Source organism: Erythrolamprus reginae, chromosome 3 (assembly GCF_031021105.1).
Source record: "Erythrolamprus reginae isolate rEryReg1 chromosome 3, rEryReg1.hap1, whole genome shotgun sequence".
Lineage (NCBI taxonomy): Eukaryota > Metazoa > Chordata > Lepidosauria > Squamata > Dipsadidae > Erythrolamprus > Erythrolamprus reginae.
Genome location: NC_091952.1, coordinates 229449398 through 229471715, shown reverse-complemented (window position 1 = coordinate 229471715; position 22318 = coordinate 229449398). Strand labels below are relative to the sequence as shown.

General features: G+C 39.6%; 1 protein-coding gene across 3 annotated transcripts in view; it reads right to left on the bottom strand.

Annotated features, from left to right (window-relative positions):
• The window catches only part of SPAG1 (sperm associated antigen 1), a 45307-nt gene that overhangs the window by 12662 nt on the left and 10327 nt on the right, over positions 1 to 22318 (bottom strand). For all 3 annotated transcript variants that reach the window (XM_070748124.1, XM_070748125.1, XM_070748126.1), the window contains 6 exons: positions 20547 to 20653; positions 13326 to 13479; positions 11903 to 12322; positions 11391 to 11490; positions 8819 to 8971; positions 2155 to 2312 (listed from right to left, as the gene is read on the bottom strand). In XM_070748124.1, the coding sequence (XP_070604225.1) occupies positions 2155 to 2312; positions 8819 to 8971; positions 11391 to 11490; positions 11903 to 12322; positions 13326 to 13479; positions 20547 to 20653 (1092 nt within the window). The remainder of the gene's footprint in view (positions 1 to 2154; positions 2313 to 8818; positions 8972 to 11390; positions 11491 to 11902; positions 12323 to 13325; positions 13480 to 20546; positions 20654 to 22318) is intronic.

Here is a 22318-nt window from a genome sequence, read left to right as displayed (position 1 = left end):
ATTATTGTTCTAGACAACAAAATGAAGAAGCTTTTTAAAATAAATGCTTGATCTGAAGAGCAGAAAATTAACTAAACTTCCAGAAAGCCACATCATTTAAAAAGATCTGTAAAAGTATAATCTGAAATGTAACATTGTCTTGTTTAGCATTAAGATAAGGCAGAGTTAGCCATGCTTGGAGTAGATCTATTTAAATAGTTGGGAGGAGTTAGAAACTTTCTGGCATTAATATACTGCCATAATGTACATTTCTCCAATTCTTTGCTGCTTCTATGGGTCAGGCTCACATGCACAGAAATACACAGCAAACAGTGTACATTTCTCCAATTCTTTGCTGTTTCTATGGGTCAGGCTCACATGCACAGAAATACACAGCAAACAGTGTACAGTGATCCCCCGATTATCGCGAGGGTTCCGTTCCAAGACCCCTCGCGATAATCGATTTTTCGGGATATAGTGGTGCGGAAGTAAAAACACCATCTGCGCATGTGCGCCCCTTTTTCCATGGCCGCGCATGCGCAGATGGTGTTTTTACTTCCGCACCTGGGAAGACCCAGCAGCTGAGGAGCCGCCTGCCTGCCCGCTTGTCCGCCGCTTGTCCGCCCGCCGCTTTTCCGCCCGCCGCTTGTCCGCCGCTTTTCCGCTTGTCCGCCCGCCGCTTTTCTTGTCCGCCCGCCGCTTGTCCGCCGCTTGTCCGGCTGCCGCTTGTCCGCCGCTCTGGGAGTTGAAGACCTAGGGAAGGTTCCTTCGGCCGCCCACCAGCTGATCTGCTCGGCAGCGCAGTAGCAGCGAGGAGCCGAAGATGGGGTTTCCCCGTTGCCCACGCAAAGGGGAAACCCCATCTTCGGCTCCTCGCTGCTACTGCGCTGCCGAGCAGATCAGCTGGTGGGCGGCCGAAGGAACCTTCCCTGGGTGCCGCCCGCCGCTCAAGAGCAAGAGGGGGAGAGATAGAGAAAGAGAGAGAAGGAAAGAAAGAGATGAGAGAGGGAGGAAGAGAGTGTGAGAGAGGAAGAAGCAAGATAGAGAAAGAGAGAAAGAAAGATGAGAAAGGAAGGGAGTGACGTCATCGGGTGGAAAAATCGCAATATAGCGTTTCGCAAAGATCGAGATCGTGAAACTCGGGGGATCACTGTACAGTATATCATTTATTTATTTATTTATTTATTTATTGTTAGAGTTGGAAGGGACCATGCGGGTCATCAAGGCCAACCCCCTGCATTAGCAGGAACCCTATAGCATCCCAGTCAAATGGCAGTCCAATTTCCTCTTTAAAATGTCCAGAGTATTGGAGTTCACAACGTCCGCTTGTAGGTTGTTCCACTGGTTGATCGTTCTGACCATCAGGAAGTTCTTCCTTATTTCCAGGTTGAATCTCTCCTTGGTCAGCTTCCAGCCGTTGTTCCTTGTCCGGCCCTCCGGTGCCCTGGAGAATAAAGTGATCCCCTTCTCTCTGTGGCAACCCCTCGTATACCTGTAGACTGCTATCATGTCCACTCTGGCCCTCCTCTTCTCTAGGCTATCCATGCCCAGTTCCCGCAGTCTCTCTTCGTAAGTCTTGGTTTCTTTTCTGCATCTTCTCCAGAGTTTCAATGTCTTTTTTGAAGTGTGGTGACCAGAACTGAACACAGTACTCCAGGTGTGGTCTGACCAGGGCGTAGTAGTCTTCCCTGGTCTTGGAGTGTATTCTCCTGTTGAAGCAGCTTAGGATTGTATTGGCTTTTTTGGCTGCTGCTGCACATTGTTGGCTCATGTTTAGTCGATTATCCACCAAGACTCCGAGACCTCTTTTGCCGTCGCTACTGCTGAGAGGGGTTTCTCCCAGGCTGTATGTATGTCCAGGTTTTTTTTTTACCTAGGTGAAGGACTTTGCTCTTGTCGATGTTGAACATCATTTTGTTGGTGTGGGCCCACTGTGTTAGTCTGTCCAGGTCTTTCTATAATTTGTAATACTGTTTGCTGGGAGGCAGAGGCAGAATTTCCCCCCCTTGTTTTCCTCCCCCAAAACTAAGGTGCATCTTATACTCTGGTGCATCTTATATTCAGAAAAATATGGGAAACATCTCTATGGATATGGAACCAACATCTCAAATATAGCTTTTTTCCATAATAGTTTACTAATGATTCTACTGGTATACTAAAATAATATGCACTTACTACCGGTAGGAGTCTTAACGGTTTGCCTTTGTTTGGACTCTGAAGTAAAGTTTTCTCCATCCCACCAGTGTAACTGAGCAGAAACTGGGACAACAGGTATTGGTGGTAACTTCTCCCTCCAATTTGGGCCATCCAGATCTATTAAGGTTCTTGTTATCCTAAAATAAAAACAAGTTTTATTATATATAATAAAATTTAATTTAAAATGCTCACAAGCACATTGTGTTGCCTCAGATCCATGCGTGTACAAAGTTAAAGTCTTTCCAATTTTTATTTTGTTCAGATCAGTATTGGCCACTCAGATTATACTATCCTTAAGATGCTTAGCCTCATTTCTCACTAGGTTGAAAACGTTAATAGTAATCTTTAAGAAACTCTAAGAACATCATAGGACACCAATTCAAACAAAACACATTAAAGATATTGAGATATCTAGGTCACTTCAATTTAATTTAACTCTGTTTAACAAAGTCCAGAAACAAATACTTAGCAAGCTGGAAAAAAAAGAATTACCAGCAGGAGGAAGAGGAAGAGAAGGAAACAGCTGAAATAAGGAGATGGATTGCTAGGAAGAAAAGAGTAATAAGCAGTGAAGGGAAAAGTATAAATAAAACCTAGAAAGGGGGAAAAAGTCATTGGGTTACGCATGAGAGACAGAAACATTTTTAAGTAACAAGCCAGAAACCAGAAGTACACGCATTCTTCATTTAGCAACTACTATTTGTAAACATGACAGCAATTAAAAAAATAATACAGATTATTTACAACAAATTTTGTATGCCTGACAACAACACACCCTAGATCAGTGTTTCCCAACCTTGGCAACTTGAAGATATTTGGACTTCAACTCCCAGAATTCCCCAGCCAGCATTTGCTGGCTGGAGAATTCTGGGAGTTGAATTCTGGGAGTTGAAGTCCAAATATCTTCAAGTTGCCAAGGTTGGGAAACACTGCCCTAGATAACACTGATGGAGCTGTAGGAAAATATCTGAATGATCACAGCAACCAACGATCCTCACATTGTGTCTATTTGTCACATGTTCACAGGCACCATTTTGTTTAATGACTTGATAGTTGGAATGGAACTCAGTCAATAAACGAGGAGTTAGGCTATTCTGGACAATTCTGAAAGCATGTACCAGTATATTGAAATGTCAAGATTAAAAACTTGGAAGTTGCCATTCATATTCTTCACCTTTTTCAGGTTGTATCATAATGCTAGATCTTACAGTAAATACTAAATAAAGCCTTTTCTCAGTTTATTTAAAGTTCAGTCTGAAGTATACACTGCTCAAAAAAATAAAGGGAGCACCTAAACAACACAATATAACTCAAAGTAAATCAAACTTCTGTGAAATCAAACTGTCCACTTAGGAAGCAATGCTGATTGATAATCGATTTCACATGCTGTTATGCACATTCAACTTTGTACAGAACAAAGTATTCAACGAGAATATTTCATTCATTCAGATCTAGGATGTGTTATTTGAGTGTTCCCTTTAATTTTTTGAGCAGTACATATATTTTCAAAAGGTGATAATGTTGTATCCCTCTCTCTTCCAATATGTAGCTAATCATCAATTGTTTCATTATATTTAAGTCCAATGGTGGTTTTAGTACTGAACAACCACAACTAAGCCCAGAATTTAAAGTTATTTCAACATAAATTAGTCATTGCTATTTGGAAATCCCGACTAGGCAGATTCCTTGGAAGCCACATCCTAGTCAAGATTTCAAACATTCAGTATGTGGAAATAGGAATAGAATGATGTTCTGGACTTGCTTATAACAATTTCTTTTAATTTGGGGGGATGTGGTATAGTATTAATACAACTTCATTGATTGGTATATAATTACCAGTGTGGCAAATGTAAATCCTTTAAAAATGATTTCTCACATTGAAATAATAATATGCAATATCAATGTATTGATTATTTATATTCGGCATATTATGCTAAAGGACAGGAATACGAATTCAACTAATAGAAAATGTAAATATAAATTAAATCCACATATTAAAAAGATGATATAATAAAGGAATAAATGTAACTTGCCAGGACATTCTTCTGCTTTGCTTGTCCTACCAAACACCCATGCAAAAATTGTCTGCCCTCATTTATTTCTTTATTATTTGGATTTCTATGCCGCCCTTCTCCGTAGACTCAGGGCAGCTTACAAAATGGAACCAATACAAAAAAGGACATGTGAGAAACCTAGCAGAGATGAGTTTTTAAAGCCTTACGAAAGGTCAGGAAAGTGGGGGTGGTACGAATCTCTGGAGGGAGTTGATTCCAGAGGGCTGGGGCTGCCACAGAGAAGTCTCTACCCCTAGGCCCCGTCAGGTGGTATTGCCTAACTGACGGGACCTGGAGAAAGCCAACTCTGTGGGACCTGGACAGTCATTGGGATTCATCATTTTGAGACTGGTCATCTCTTCCTCCCCTCCCCCCAATCTTATTTTGCATTAGTTATGAGTTATTCCCATTGTCTTTGGGAGGGAAGATAGGGAACTGAGATGAGGTACTATAGAATATCAAATGGATACTTTTCTCCCTCCCAAGTCTAAAAAGCAGGTTGATGTTTGCTTTTAACATAGAAACATATACGATTGATGGCAGAAAAAGACCGCATGGTCCATCTAGTCTGCCCTTATACTATTTAATAATAATTAATAATTTATTAGATTTGTATGCCGCCCCTCTCCGAAGACTTTCCTGACCTTTCGTAAGGCTTTAAAAACTCATCTCTGCTGGGTTTCTCACATGTCCTTTTTTGTATTGGTCCAGTTTTCCTGTATTTTATCTTAGGATGGATCTATGTTTATCCCAGGCATGTTTAAATCCAGTTACTGTGAATTTACCAACCACATTTGCTGGAGGTTTGTTCCAAGCATCTACTACTCTTTCAGTGAAATAATATTTTCTCATGTTACTTCTAATCTTTCCCCCAACTAACCTCAGATTGTGCCCCCTTGTTCTTGTGTTCATTTTCCTATTAAAAACACTTATCTCCTGAACCTTATTTAACCCTTTAACATATTTAAATGTTTCAATCATGTCCCCCCTTTCCCTTCTGTCCTCCAGACTATACAGATTGAGTTCATGAAGTCTTTCCTGATACGTTTTATGCTTAAGGCCTTCCACCATTCTTGTAGCCTGTCTTTGGACCCGTTCAGTGTTGTCAATATCTTTTTGTAGGCGAGGTCTCCAGAACTGAACACAGTACTCCAAATGTGGTCTCACCAGTGCTCTGTACAGCGGGATCACAATCTCCCTCTTCCTGCTTATTATACCTCTAGCTATGCAGCCAAGCATTCTACTTGCTTTCCCTACCGCCTGACAGAAAACAACAACAGAAAGCAAAACAAAAATCCAAGTGCTATTTGTCCATTTATTGTGGCCCAGGATTCAAAGGCTGGGAACCCACGTGAGAAAAGCTTTTCACTCTACTTAGCAATAGTATCAGAATCACATGAAGCAAGCATTTGCTACTAAAAAAATTCAAATGTAAAAGTACTTTCACCCACATTTACCTTATCGAGACAGCAAAAACAATACACCTAAAACATGAATTCGGGGGGAGGGGGGGGGGATCAGAATTCTGACTATTCACCAATTGATGTTTCAAAATCCCCAGCAAAGCATGTTACAATAATTCAGTTGGATGCGATTAGCATTTGTCTAACACTGGATACATCCATATACATGAAGACCTGGCTTTTCCAGCAGGTACTACCCCCCCTCTCTTTTTCTCTCTTTTTTCTTTCTCCTTCTTTCCTTTCTTTCTTCTTTTCTATCCCATCTCCAACTACCTTTCCTTTCCACGTCACCTTTGGACTACTAACTACTACAGTTATAAGATTATCCAAATAAGAATATTGAATACAAAATAATTACATATAGACAAATATTTGGAATGTACAGTGATCCCCCGATTATCGCGAGGGTTCCGTTCCAAGACCCTGCGCGATAATCGTAAACTCGCGATGTAGCGGCACGGAAGTAAAAACACCATCTGCGCATGCGCGTCCTGTTTTCCATGGCTGCACATGCGCAGATGGTGGAGTTTGCGTGTGGGCGGCGGGGAAGACCCCTTCGGCCGCCCAACAGCTGATCTGCTCCGCAGCGCGGCAGCAGCGAGGAGCCGAAGATGGGGTTTCCCCGTTGCCCGGGCAACGGGGAAACCCCAAGATCGCTTGCCGCTTGCCCGTCCGCCCGGCTGCTCGCTTGCAGCAGCTGAGTCCTGAAGCCAGACGGCAAAGGCGAACTTCCGCGTTTGGCTTCGGGACTCAGCTGGGAAGCGGCGCTGGGGTCTTACTGGCCGCCCACGCAAAGGGGAAACCCCGGCTCCTTGCTGATGCCCGCCGCTCGCCCTCCCGCCAGCAAGAGGGGGAAGACCCAGGGAAGCCGCCCAGCAGCTGATCTGCCCGGGGAACGCAAACTCCACCATCTACGCATGCGTGGCCATAGATAAAAGGGGCGCGCATGCGCAGATGGTGTTTTTACTTCCGGGTGGAAAAATCGCGATATAGCGATTAGCAATGATCGAGAGCGCGAAACTGGGGGGACCACTGTATATACAACAATATATATAAGCTGCTGTATAAAAATACTGTTTACCCCATCCCCCTCCTACTTTTCTTTTTTGTATTCCCACCCCCTTTCCCTGTTTTTTTTAATATAACCTAATAAAATATATTTTTTAAAAAACAAACCACTGGATACATCCACATACATGAAGACCTGGCTTTTTCAGCAGGCTTGGGGCCACTGATCTCGCAATTGCGAGGTCTGGCCTGAATGATATGTATGTATGTGATTTTTTAAACTTTTTAAAAATGTATTTTCTATATCCTATTGTAGGTCACCCAGAGTCCTTCGGAAGTTGGACAGCAAAGAAGTACAATAAATTAAATTAAATTGAACTAAATACTCCAGAAAGGTTGTGGTTGGTACACCCACTTGATCTGTCAAACTTTTTAGCTGCGACTACCTTGAGATATTTAAGAGCTGAGGAGCGCTTCTGTTTATAGGTTTGCTGAGAGAAGTGCCACTTCATACAAAGCAGGCATTTCATTATAGATTAGTTTTTCTATAGCTAGTATTCATTATCTTGTCTGGATTACATTGCTACCAAATGGCAACAGATCAGGACTACTATGGTCTCTGCAGGTCCCTTATATTAATATAGACAAGGGGTGTCACTGGGATTTTGTGACATCCAAATCCTATTTGCTGGATGATTACTTCAGGCTGTTCTATAGCTATACTGAGTAAAATGGAGAACAACTTCATTAGCCAGTAATTGTGAAGCTGGAAAGCTGGCTACTGGTACTGTCTGCAGAATCTGTTTCAAGCATTACTACACAATTGTTTCTACTTACTTTTTGAGATATCTAACAAGTTTTTACACTTCTAGTTCTTTCAATTGGGACGGCTGGAGAAGACTACCTTATCTCTCTCTATGCTTTCTTAAACTGACACGAACTTAAAAAAAAATCAGGATATAAACCTTAAGAGAATGATTCAGAAATTTTTATAATTACAGCATCATCCATGAATGGTTTTATGAAACTACTAAGTGTTTGTCTGCTTTCCCACCATCAGGATTCTTATCAGTTAACAACAGCTCTATGGGTCAATATTACCATTGAGAAGACTGTGGTAGAATGTGTTGCCATCCCAATCACTATAGACTATTACCATAAAAATGACTTCTCTTTCATATTATGAAATCTGTTTCATGAGAATATATAGCAACAGCACTTAGACTTATATATCGCTCCACAGTGCTTAACAGCCCTCCTTAAGAAGATTACATATAATCAAAAACTAAAATAAAACATTTTTTAAAAAAGAAAAAGATTACAGAGTCAGCATACTGCCACCAACAATCTGGGCCCTCCTTTTACCCACGTCAGAAGGATTGAAGGCTGAATCAACCTTGAATCTGCTGAGATTTGAACTACCAAATTGCAGGCAGTCGGCAGTCAGCAGAAGCAGCCTGCAGTACTACATTCTAACCACTGCACCACCAAGGCTCTTACACTTAGTCTCAAGATTACTGGTAGATGTGGAATTTGATAAATGACATCAGAGGCTATTGCAACTCTAATTGTCTATTCCCGAATACTAGATTACTACTGATGCCAAAGAGGTTCTTGTAGCACACAAAATGAGATGTTAAATAACAAAAGCAATGTTCTTCCATTGGCTTTATGATACACAAGATACACAAGAGTATACACATCATGGTTATACAATTTTACTGATTCAACTGGCTACAACATTTCTCCTTTTATAACCAGGTGTTTAGAAACTGCAAGTAATGCTCCTTGGCTAACCTTTTGCAGATTAAGATGCATTAATATGTCATTATATAGATGAATAGGCATTCCGAGTTTTGTGTAAAATCAATTGCTAAGCACTTGAACAGCAACATCTAACGGTATCATTACCCAAGGTCACAGTATTTGAGTTAGGCATCCTTAAATTTAAAAAATAAATAAGTAAATTTAAAAGAAAAAAGTGTCAGGACAGCTACATTTAAAAAAAAGCAAACCGTATCATTATAATGAGAGTAATTATTTTAAAAATGTGTATATATAACATAATCTCTCGAAGTGTTCTACCCTGGTGTTCTTTTAAATGTCATAAATGTTTACCTGTTAACACTGTCATTTGCAACCTGGATTCCGCTATCTATTTGCAATAAAGTTTTATAATCCACATATGCCTGGTGGTATCGTTCCATTGACTCATAGGCCATTGCTCGGCGTAGGAGAGGCTTAATAGAATACGGATGAAGTTCCAATGCACTAAAGAACAAATATTAAAATTATTTCATCCAGGGATAAAATAAAAAATAAAACCTCTAGGAAAGATGCAGAGTTTAAACTTTTTTAAACTTAATTTCATCTTAATCACAAGATTCTAATGAAATAAATTTTAGGAGAAAGGGTGGATAAAGATAATAATTTATCAGTTGATGTTATTACCATTTCACACAATGATCTTGCTGAAATTTGTTAAGCTCTATTCACAAGATAAAAACTATTCTATGCAGAACTGCTAACACTTGTTTCAGCCAGTAAAGTTCTGCAGCAATGATTTCTTCTTAAGATTACCAATAAAGTCCATTTTAAAAGTTTGAAGAATGGATGTCTATATAGCATTTTATATCAAAGAAACATCTTCAATGTTGTAATAAAAATATTACACAAGCTTAGGAATTCAAAGATGAATTAGCTCAAATCTCTATAGAGTAAACGCTCTTTTAAAAGTATTTTGGCCAAGTCATCTAGATTTTCTAAATATAAATTCTTTATGTGATACGTGACATGAAAATTATATTAATTGGTCTATGTTGGAAAAAACCCTTTCTGGTCCCATTCTGGCTAAAAGTTAGAAAGACTGGACAATAGATGTTCAGCTATTAATGCCAATTTACTGTGTTTCCCTGAAAATAAGACCCTGTCTTATATTTTTTTGAATCCTGAAATAAGGGTTTGTCCTTATTGCCATGCACTCAAAAACTCAATTGGGCTTATTAGGGGATGTCTTATTTTGTGGGTAACAGGATAGCTTTATTATTATTATTTCCTAAGATTTATTACATGATATAACACAGGAAATTAATTCTTTGTTGCTGGCTTCCAGAGTTTCTTACAATGATACATTGGAAAATTAAAGTAGGAAATTGCATGGCTGAAAAATTCCCAGTACAGCAAAGAGCTTTTAAGAATCCTTTAATTAAAGATTTTGGATTTACACCTGTTTTTTCCTGTTTCAGTTACATCAGCAAAGTTGTCCTTAATAGATTATTCCACCTTTTTGGATATAACATGCCAAATATTTAAAATTAGAAATATAACAAGATTACAAAGGTAGTCATTCCCAAATTATATATTTCTTTATCTTTTATTTACTTTCCATCTTTTTATATTTTCACTTTACTTTTTTAAAATTTTCTTTATTTTTAACATTTTCTTAATTGCTGTATGGTTAAATTAAATGACCAATATAACCATAAAAGCATTAATATATATTTTGAAATAGACTAATAAAGCATGTTAACAGATAACATTTCTGTAATTGCATTTGCGCAGTACAAACAAGAATTCATATAACAAAGTACTAAAGTTTTCATCTTAACGGGCCTATAGCCCTTAATAATATATGGTAGATGATGTAGATGCATTACTGGGTATAAAAATATATTGGACATATTTAGGCTTACCAGATATATTAGGCTTACTAGGGGAAACTTCTATGAATCATTGAAATATAAATTTATAGTCCCACATTAGCAACTGACTTCAATGAATCCACTCTAAGCATAACTACATTGGGATTCAGTTTATAAAATGTTGATATATGGAACTCTGACATGACCTATCTGTTTTCAAATGATTTTTCTCACTAAAGATCAGCCCAAATAGTTCAGCAACCAAATATTTCTTTTGTTCCATGCAGAAGTTTTGGGATTATATTGTAGCATAGTAAATCAGTAACAATCCCAAAACAATATACTACCATGTCTATGTTAGTTTATTATATAATATTAATACTACACTATATTATCAGTTTCCCCACAGAGTACACTGGTATTCTGTATGTAGTTTGTGGATTATAAAACTTTTAACTGAGTATAATATTACACCTTTGCCCTCTAGTATTTTTGTATTTAATCGAAAAACTAAAGTATGTCTGCCTTCTGAGATCTGATTCACTAGACAACAATTAAGAGCACAAAAACAGAAGACTTTTTAAAAATAGCAGGAATATTGTAGGATAGTCGAGATAGAGGAGATACTAATGGCAATATCTTTCTGCAACAGACTATATGGTTGCTTTAGTGTGTCAGGAAATATTTCTACATAATTTGCAACTATGTTGTAATTATGATACTCTTTGTAGATGCCCTGTACATGATTGCAGGTTTAAATATGAAACAGGAAATTCATGCATCCAAATTCTATAATGAACTTCCTTAACATTAAAACCTTTCAGGCATTGTGATGCAATTTGGAAGAAATATTAACTAGCTTATTCATCACCTTCTTTCCTCTCTGGCTTAAAAAAAGTTAGATGCAATATATTCTAATGGAATATGCGATAGCATTAACACAGGCCACACCTTTCAATTTATTTTTTAAAAAATCATATTAAAAATCTAGCTCAAATACTGTCGTAATCACGAGATTTATTTTTCCTTATTAACAACTGTTATTTTACCTGTTACAATCCTGAATGCAGTCAGCACAATTCCCTTCTTTTAGGTAACAGGCAGCTCTGTTAGAATACAAAATACTTAAGTCCTCTGGAGTTTGGATTCCTAGAATTACAATTATAGAGAAAATTGTTTACTGAAATGCAGCTGCTGTTACCATAAAAATATGCTTTGTTAGGTTCCCAAGTTCCACTGCAGTTGTGCTAAAAATGCACAATTGCAGTAATTCAGTTGCTTCGGGGAAATTTTTGTTTTATGCAGTTTACGGTAATTTTAAATATGTAACCCTTAATTCAGCTTCTAGGAAATCTGCATTACAAAACTGCAGTTATCTACTGAATTTGAATTCAATTTTATAATTGGCTCTTACTGCAAAGGAACCTTTTATCTGCTGGTTCCTGGAACATAACAAAAAAGGAGGAAAAATCGAAAAGCTTAGGAGTGGCATCTTAAAATCATCTTTTGAAAAATGCCAATCGTTGCCTCTAGAAATATATACGTAAAATATGTATCTCACCTGAGCTGAGTACATTTTCAATGGCTCTGGAGTATTTCAGCATAGCTTCTCCAAATTGCCCATTCTTAAATAATTCATTTCCTTCAGTTTTCAGTTTTGCAGCGTTAGCAGGCAACAGAGTAGAGCTGTTTTTCCCAGATGCTGGCGATTCTACCTCCTTTGGTTTCCCTTCCCTGATTTCGTTTTCATTGACACAGTTGCTCAGGTAGCCATTGATGTCCTTTTTGTCATCCTGCAAACGTTCCCGTATCGTTTCTTCCAATGTGCCTTTCTTAACATTATTCTCCGAAGGGTTTCTGGGCTTCTGGGCTTCTTTATGGTCTGGTTTCCAGGCACCTCCGCGACTATTGAACTTCTTTTGTACATTGCCCATGTCGGCTGGCTGGCTTGTGCTCTCCCTTCCCACCAGCACTGCAGTTTCTACAAGGAAGTGAATCAGCTGGGTTAGAGTCTGCATCATCGGAAGGAACAACTGTCAGAACGAAGCAGGGGTGGACTGAAAGGTTCACCGGAAAGTTCCCAAGATATTTAGCTTACCGAAAAGAACTGAACCCAAGACTTGTGCATCTATCAAGTGATTATAAAAATCCAAACCACTGCTATTAACAGAAATTTAAAACGGTCGAGTCTGCTGTTGTTCCAAGACCAGTGGGACCCTGTTTTGGAATGACACACAGTTCACCTGGAATTAACTATCTAAATACTATTCAGTGAAAAAAAAACCCTAATAAATTATATGGAATTAGCAGTCATAACTATGTTAATAAACAAACTTACTGAGTGTCATTACTGAAATATATCAAGTAGAAAAAAGACTATTTTAAAACATTTTGTAAAATGTAGGTGTTTTTATTTCTATTGAAGAAAATACCACTATGGATTGTTTGCTTTTAAAAGCTTTGTAAAGGAAAAACATTCTAAATTTCTGAAATATCACCTTCAAACATTATTTTGCAGAATACAATAAACTTGAATACTGTATATCAATATCATTACTTTGTAATTAATTGTACACTTTTAGGTATTATTTAAATATGCCATTGTGAACAGATATATTTGCCTTTAGTTTTAATTTATTTTCCACTTGGAAACTATTACGCATTAATTCCAAAAGTTATTCAGGCTTTTAATGTGAAGTCATCAAAGGAAAACTATTGATATTGAAACTGTAAAGAGTTCAAAGAGATGATAGGCATATGATGTTTACTGAAGCTTAGTAAAGTAACAGTACTTTTCAAATAGAAACATTTAAATTCAAGTCGCTGATATCACTAGGTAGGGTTTAAAGAAATTTCCAAAATCTTGGAGAGTCTTTATAAGTCTTTGTAAAAATCCTAAATTAGATTAACTGACAGTGTTTTAAAAAATACTGTACATTGCAATCTACTCACTATTTCTGAAATGAAACATTCAATAAACTTACTTCTATCTCCAGAACCATTTACAAATTCTCCTTCATTTCTCTCTTGTTCTTCTGATTCTTCAATTTCTTCAATGAATATTCTTTTTCCTTTGCTTTTGGTCTGAGATATAGGTTCTGATTCTGTCAGATTCTTATCAATGTCTAGTAGCTTTTTCTGTAGAATAATAGTAATATTTTAACTAAATAGTGTAAAATATTACAATTTGTACTTTCAACTGTACAAAGTTATGTGGACTGGATTTAAACTTAGTTTGCATGAGTTGTTTATTTATTATTTATTTATTTATTAAATTTGTATTGCAGCCCCTCTCCGCAGACTCGGGGCAGCTCACAACAGTAACAGAAAACAATATATAATACAAATTCAATAATTAGAAAGCTAAAAACCCATAATTAAAATACATTAATTTCTTTTAATGGAGTTTCTTTAAGCATAATTTAGATACAGATCCAACTATGTCATTTAATCATAAAATAATTGTTAGTACTGTACTCCTAACTAGTTTTTTTAATTTCTACAGGGCATCTGTCCAACAATTGCTTTTTCTGTATAATCAATTCTGAATTCTTGTGTCACTTTGTGTGCCAGTCTCGCAAATTGAAGTGAGCTCTTTTACATATACAAGGTTTATTTTGCAACCCAAAACCAAAGCCATCAGAGAAAACAGTTATCACAATAGTTATCCAATGTAAATGTCTAACTAGAAAAATCACATCATATGTAGGTAGCTTTCTCCTTGCATCAAACAATGGAAATGGATACTAGCATTTTTATTTTTTGCTTCTGGGTGAAGCAAGGATAGAAAAGATTTTTTTAATTACTTATTAGTCAAAAATGTCAAGAAGAAAATAAATAGAAAAACGTTAAGTTGAACAATCTCCTGCAATGTTTAGCTACATGTATTCCGACTAATAAGACATCATAGTTACATTAATTGCCAGTATTTTACAAGAAAATATGGAGTTTCTATCATTTTTCTTACAGTATACAGCCATTTGTTTCCTCCATAAATATTTTATAACTTGGTTTAATTTGTTTTGCCTTTTTCAAACATTTGTAATGTTTGTATCATGCGGCATATATATGTATATATGTCAGCAAACCACACCCAGCCACCAGTATTTATAGAAGGAAGGCAGCTCAGGTCTCGCAGTGTTCGCCTGAGAACAAGGACAGAGACACCAGCCTGAAGATGACGAGTGAGACCTCGTCGAAATGTCGCCAGAAATTTCCAAATCCTACACGGGAAGAAACCCGAATATACCAAGACCGTCATACCTGTACCCGTGAAAGTCTATGAATATATATACAGTGATACCCCGTCTTACGAACTTAATTGGTGCCGGGAGGAGGTTCGTAAGGTGAAAAGTTCGTAAGATGAAACAATGTTTCCCATAGGAATCAATGGAAAAGTGAATAATGCGTGCAAGCCCATTAGGAAAATCCAAAACTTTAAGTTTTTTTAAAAAGCGGTGGGCGGACGAAGTGGAGGAGAACAGAGTGGGGACAGGCGAGCCAAGGAAGCGTCGGGAGAGGGGATTTCCCCAATCTCGCTGTCAAAATGTGTCCGTGGGAGACCCAGCCATCCATCGCCCACTGTCCCCTCCTGCCAGAAGCCCGCAAAGAGCCAAAGCTGGGTGTGGAGAAAGGCGAAACTTTCAGCTCCTGGATGGACCTGAGAGCCTGCACACGCCACCTTCCCGCCCGCCCTGCTGATCGCCCTCCCACCCTCCGCCAACAGCGCCTGTCCCACCCTCTCCAAGAGCTGAACCGAGGCCGCCTGGGAGCCACTGCTTCCAGGAGGGTCCCCCTCGCTAGCCTCCTCTAGATCTGCCGTTCAAGGCTTTGGTAACTTTGGAAGATCCCTGCCCAGCACACGCGCGCTCTCCCGGCACAACTTACCCAGAGGATTTTTTCCCACCTCTCACGATCCCTCCAATGCCCCAACCGGCGGGAGGAGGGGGGTTGGTTCCCCACACGGGAGCCACCCAAAGGCGAAATATGATTTGAAAAGCTCTGGTGCACAAAAAGCTTGGGGAGAGTGTGACATGGTAACGTGGGAAGGAGGAGGAAGGCAAGAGGAGGAGTGGGAGGAAGGCAAGATCTGCTCCCAACACCCGTTGGGAACGAGCAAACCAAGGGTTCTCAGCCAAGTCTTCTGAAAGAGACTGAGCTTTATGAAATCTCTCTTGGGATTAAAGGAGCGGGGCCCGTACACAAAAAGAGGCGCTAGAAACACACTCTCAGTATCGGAGCTTTTATAAAAGAATCTCGGGGGAGGGGGCGGCTGGCAATGAAAAGAATCCACAGCCCTGGAATAAAAGTCAATCCGGGCTGTGGATTGGAGCTTCTTTTCCTGAGCCCGAGATATCAAGGAAGAGATTTGGAGGTGGGGGGGAGGTGCGTGTGTGTGAGAGAGAGAAAGCAGAAGGATCCTTTCTCAGAGTCCACAGAGATCTATAGGCTGATGCTTCTTTTATAAAAGAATCGGGGGGGGAGGGGGGGCTGGCAATGAAAAGAATCCACAGCCCTGGAATAAAAGTCAAACCGGGCTGTTCAGAGGAACAGAAACCCAATCCCTTCGCTAGAAACACACGCTGGTTTCCTCAGGGCTTTGAAAAAGTTACGATCTGAAGTTGATTGTCCCGAAATGCTTGGATTGATAAATTGCCTTCCCTGGTTCCTTTTAAGTCCTTTGCTGCTTGAGAGAGAGAGAGAGAGAGAGAGAGAGAGAGAGAGAGAGGGAGAAAGAGAGAAAAAAAGAGAAAGAGAGAGAGAGAGAGAGAGAGAGAGAGAAAGAAAGAAAGAAAGAAAGAAAGAAAGTTACGAAAACTGTGGGGAGGGGGCTGGAGAGAAACACTCCCCACAAAACTTCCTCCCCTCCTTCTTTTTTATAATGAAACCATCAGCTTGCCAAACATTCCCCGTTTGATGTAACGGAGAAACATTGCTGTGTTTTGGCGAGCCTTCTTGAGCTGCCTCGTCCTTCCAGCCGGGAGCATGCTGGGAACAGTAGTCCTTAGACTCCATCCCACTTCGGTGGGAACTACATTGTCCATGAAACCAGTCGTGCAGTAACGATGTGGCTGTGCTGTTGAGCTCCCCCCCCCCAAATCAGGTTTAAAAAAAGACTTCCCAGCTGAAGTGTCCTCCCCCCCCCGCACATTGGGTTCTGCAAAGCTTCTTTAAGTGCTGTAATCCCCCTTTGAAAACCCCGCCCAATTTCCTCATCGGGTTTCCCCAATCCTGTTTCTAGCGAAGAGATTGTGCTTTTGTGCCTCTAAACAGCCCGGTTTGACTTTTATTCCAGGGCTCTCCCCCTGAGATTCTTTTATAAAAGAAGCATCAGCCTATAGACCTCTGTGGACTCTGAGAAAGGACACTTCTCCTTTCTCTCTCTCTCTCTCTCTCACACACACACGCACCAGGGGAATGTTTGGCAAGCAGAAGGTGGAAGAAGCGAAAGTTCTCCCTTCATGACCCTCTTTTCCCCACTTTTCTGTTCGATCCAATAATATTCCCCCACTCCGGTTTCACTATAAAAAAGAAGGAGGGGAGAAAGTTTTGTGGGGAGTGTTTCTCTCCAGCCTCCTCCCTGGGTTCGTAAGGCGAAAAAAGTTCGTAAGAAGAGGCAAAAATTTTCTGAACCCCGGGTTCGTATTTCTGGCGACGTTTCGACGAGGTCTCACTCGTCATCTTCAGGCTGGTGTTTCTGTCCTTGTTCTCAGGCGAACACTGCGAGACCTGAGCTGCATTCCTTCTATAAATACTGGTGGCTGGGTGTGGTTTGATGGCTCAGCAATTGCCTGCTGTGTAGAAACTTCCTGGTGAGTCAGTGGGGTAACAATTGGGGTCGTTGATGTAGCTGAGGTATGCTGATTAGTTAATGGTTGTAGATTAGGCGTGATATCCTGAGTAGTTGGAACTTGCAGGCTGCTTGATTGCTTTACAATGTGTGTTCTGAGTCTGGTTTCTATGGCTGGGATATGTTTGAGGGCTGGTTTCCAGATGTCTGGTAAGCGAGAGGTATCGAGTTCGGGTTTTGCCCTGTGTAATGTTTTGCATGTCTATGCGACGTTTCGGTGAAATCACATTCACCATCATCAGGCTGAAGTTCCAAGCTTCGTGTTGTTGTAAAATGGATTCCATTTTACAACACGAAGCTTGGAACTTCAGCCTGATGATGGTGAATGTGATTTCACCGAAACGTCGCATAGACATGCAAAACATTACACAGGGCAAAACTTGAACTCAGAACAATCTACATACATATACCCGTGAAAATTTACGAAAACAAATATATATACATACATACATACATACATATATATATATATATATATATATATATATATATATATATATTTGTTTTCGTATATATTATATATTATATATTATATATATTATATATTATATATATATAGTATATATTATATATTATAATATATAATATATATATATATATCACATGTTTTTTTGCTGAATTTGAAAATTAAGGGAGACTAGGATAGATATATTACATATCTATCATATATATATACAGTGATCCCTCGATTTTCGCGATCTCGATCTTCGTGAAACGCTATATCGCGATTTTTCAAAAAATATTAATTAAAAAATACTCCACGGGTTTTTTGCTATACCGCGGTTTTTCCCACCCGATGACGTCACTCTCTTCCTTTCTCATCTTTCTTTCTCTCTCTCTTTCTCTATCTTGCTTCTTCCTCTCTCACACTCTCTCATCTCTTTCTTTCCTTCTCTCTCTTTCTCTATCTCTCCCCCTCTTGCTCTCGAGCGGCGGGCGGGCGAGCGGCTGGCGGGCAGCAGCGAGGAGCCGAAGATCGGGGTTTCCCCTTTGCGTGGCCGGCGAGGAAGACCCAGGGAAGGTTTCTTTGGCCACCCAGCAGCTGATCTACTCGGCAGCGCGGCAGCAGCGAGGAGCCGAAGATCGGGGTTTCCCCTTTGCGTGGGCGGCGAGGAAACCCCAATCTTCGGCTCCTCGCTGCTGCCGCGCTGCCGAGCAGATCAGCTGCTGGGCGGCCGAAGAAACCTTCCCTGGGTCTTCCCCGCCGCCCACGCAAACTCCACCATCTGCGCATGCGCGGCCATGGAAAAAGGGCGCGCATGCGCACATGGTGTTTTTACTTCCGCACCACTATATCGCGAAAAATCGATTATCGCGAGGGGTCTTGGAACGTAACCCTCGCGATACTCGAGGGATCACTATATATATATATAGGATCAGGAGAGAATTTTAGTGTTGGATTCCCCTATTCCTGCCTAACACATCTTGACTGTAATGTCAATCAAACAGATGGACACCAAAAGTAAAGATGTTCACTCCTGATTTGGCTGTTATTGGTTTTTTGCAGAGCATTCTGACATTTCTTATGCAATTTCATAAATTAAGTATTATTGCAGTTATTACTTGGATCAATAGGCAAAAAAAGGAAAGCCTATTTTTGTTCAAGGAACAGCTAAAATATACATATTTTCAAGAATTGGGGTGAAGGGAGAAAAAAGGGAACTGCCTATAGTTCAAGATAAAGAAAGCTATTATGAAGATGAGGATAAATAATCTGGTTTCCTAAATTGAAATTAATCACAATAACAAACACAGGTAGTCATCTATCCCCCAAGAAAACTGTATTCTTGGATTTATGTTAGGTAGCTCAAGAAAAACGTAATATGGAACTTATTTGCCTATCCCATACCATCAAGATAGGCTTTCTTAGATTTTATCTCTTAGGGCAAATTTGAGAAACTTCACAATATTTCCCCAAACATTATAGGTATAAGAAAAGGATAGCAATAGTTGCTCCCAGTATCTAGCTGATAAGCTATAAGTCAAGACCTATATTTAACATATTATTGCTATTATTAAGAGAAGACTCCTTATCTTCATTGAAATTCCTATTACATCATTTAAAGCTGGTAAACTACGGTAAATTTCTAAATATATGGCTTTGTCCAGAAGGTATTTGAGACTTAAGAAACAACAGATGTGACAACAGATTTTTTAAGATTTCTAACTGTGAACTATCCTTAGACACATCCAAGCAAGTTCTTATAGAGTTAATAATTATTTTGATGTGTTTATATCACTCCTATATCACTAAAAAGACAAACATTACATATTTATCAATATGAGGCTGTCACCTGGAGGAAAAATGGTAGAACAGTATCTTCTTAGATGTCATTTCTATCATCAGTTATTAGAAGAGAGTCAGTAGTTTTCATTCCCAACAGGAATCCCCAATTAAACAGTTTTCGGGCTAATAGAATTTCAAGGAGCCCTGGAGTACGCCAGTTCCTGTCTAACACGTCTTGATCAGAAATCCCAGGTTCCACATTACAACAGAGTTCTATCAAATGCCACAGCCACTAAGTTAGCAGAATTTAAATAAAGATTACCCTGTTTCCCCGATAGTAAGACACCCCCGATTGTAAGACGTATCGGGGGTTTCAGGGGGGTCGGCTAATATAAGCCATACCCCGAAAGTAAGACATATGTCTTACTTTTGGGGAAACACGGGGGTATTGCCGGGGGGGGAGCCCGATGACATCGCTTCCAAGCTCCCCGTGCGCCCCTCGCCTTCGCCTCGCCGCGGCGCCACCGCCTCTTCCCCGGCTTGGCAAACCAAAGGACGAAGCGAGCCGAGCGGGCGGCGGCTTGCAGCGAAGGCGCTCGTCCCAGCAACCGAGTCCTGCCGAGGCTCGGCTGCAAGCGGCCAGCGAGGCCGACCAGCTCCGAGGCGAGCGGCCGGAGCTGCACCCTCCTTCGCCCGCCTCCTTTCCGGCAGGCAGGTGGGGCTGCCCAACTGCGCAGAGCGGCTCCTCCCCTCCAGACACGCGCTTCCCCGACACGCGTCTGTGGCTCCATGAGTGCACGCCGCTTGGAGCCCTGAGGTTGAACTTGGAAAAGGGCTCACGAGGCTCCTGTCCCGCGGCTGCCCTTCTGGACTCTGGGGAGATGCCTTCGGGAACGCGACCCTTTCAATTTTTTTCCAATGTAAGACATACCCCGAAAGTAAGACGTAGTGGGGCTTTTGGGGGTAAAAAGAAAGTAAGACACTGTCTTACTTTCGGGGAAACACGGTAGCATCTTGGACATAGAATTATAGGACCTGCTATAATGCTATGTCCAACAATAAAAAACTGCAACACATGTACCATTACATATTAATGCTATGACTCTCAAAATAAGTATTAATACTTACTTCAGCTATGGCATTTTTTGGGTCAATATGTAATACTTTCCTCAAGTCTTCAGCAGCAGCTTTAAAATTCTGTAGATTATTATAAACAGTGGAACGTCGCAAAAGAGCTATGGATTAATTAACAAATATAATTATCACTTTCTTCTGTGCCAACAAGATTTTAGTGCTGCATACATACTGTAAATGTAAAGCAATTATGTAGTCATTACATATAATCAGCCTCAAAAGCAAATGATTTTTATTATTCATACTTGCCATAATATTAAGCAGTAATCTGCATACTATTCAGGGTTCATTAAAATGACTGGGGTTTCCTTGTATTGAGGAGAGAGAGTGGAGAAAAAAGACTTGGGGATAAGTATATCATGACTATTTACATCTACTAATGAGGGTTTCAGTTGATAGATTTAAAAAAAAAATTGCAATAACACATTTGAATTAAAGAAGTATGAATGCTAATTTTCAATCTCACTATTAAATATTGGCATAAGGCTAACAAAACCCATATTTGAATCTGGCCTCATTTTATTTTCAGTCATTACTGTGGATGATTCTATATAAATAACTAAAATGAATTTCTGATGTACCATATGAGTATTTTCCTTTCCTAGTTAGTATTGTTTCAAATCAGGCATAAAATCAACTTTTGAAGTGAACGTAGGATAACGACAGGGAAATACTAAATATTTTTATGTTGTCACTGCTTTTTATCATCAAAGAAGTATGTGAAGACTATGCAACATCTTTGTGAATACTTAAAATAATTTTCATTTAAAACTGTCTATAAACCTTATCTATTAAACAATTTCTCATTAATAATATTAATGAGAGTTGGAACGGACCTTCGGGATCTTCTAGTCCAACCCCCTACTAAACCAATGCAGTATTCCAAGTATTCCAAATACTGTACAGTATTCCAGTATTCCAAGTATGGCCAAGTATTGTTCTATTGCTGTTGTGAGCCGCCCCGAGTCTACGGAGAGAGGCGGCATACAAATCTAATAAATAAATAAAATAAATAAATGGCCTTACCAAGACCTTATAAAGGGGCATTAACACTTCACGTGATCTTGATTCTATCCATCTGTTAATGCAGCCTAGAACTGTGTTGGCTTTTTTGACAGTTGCTGCACACTGCTGGCTCATATTTAAATGGTTGTCCACTAGGACTCCAAGATCCCTCACACAGTTACAGTAGTCCCTCACCTATCGCTGGTGTTATGTTCCAGACCTGGCCGCGATAGGTGAAATCCGCGATGGGGAATTTATCGACTGATAGTACTTATTTAAGTATTTATATTGTAATTGTTTGGTAAGTTTTCATTGTTTTAAGTGTTTATAAACCCTTCCCACACAGTATTTATTTTAGATATAGTATTTAAATACAGTATTTACAATTTTAGCTTTTTATTTTTATTTTTTTTAAACCTGCCGATCGAGTTAGGCGGGCTGTTTAAATCTGCCGATCGACTTCCTCAGAAACCCGTGACGAAGTGAAGCCGCAGTAGGTGAAGCGCGGTATAGCGAGGGACTACTGTACTACTGTTGAGCAATGTACCACATATACTGTACCTGTGCATATTGTTTTTCTTGCCTAAATGTAGAACCTTACTTTTTTCACCATTGAATTTCATTTTATTGGATACCGCCAATTGTTGAAGTTTGAACAATAAGCATATTAAGTTTTCTACTCTACATATTTGTGTAATAAATTATTGGTATTAAATGTATTTTATTTGATTATATGAGTGTGCATGTTCTCGGTTTAAATA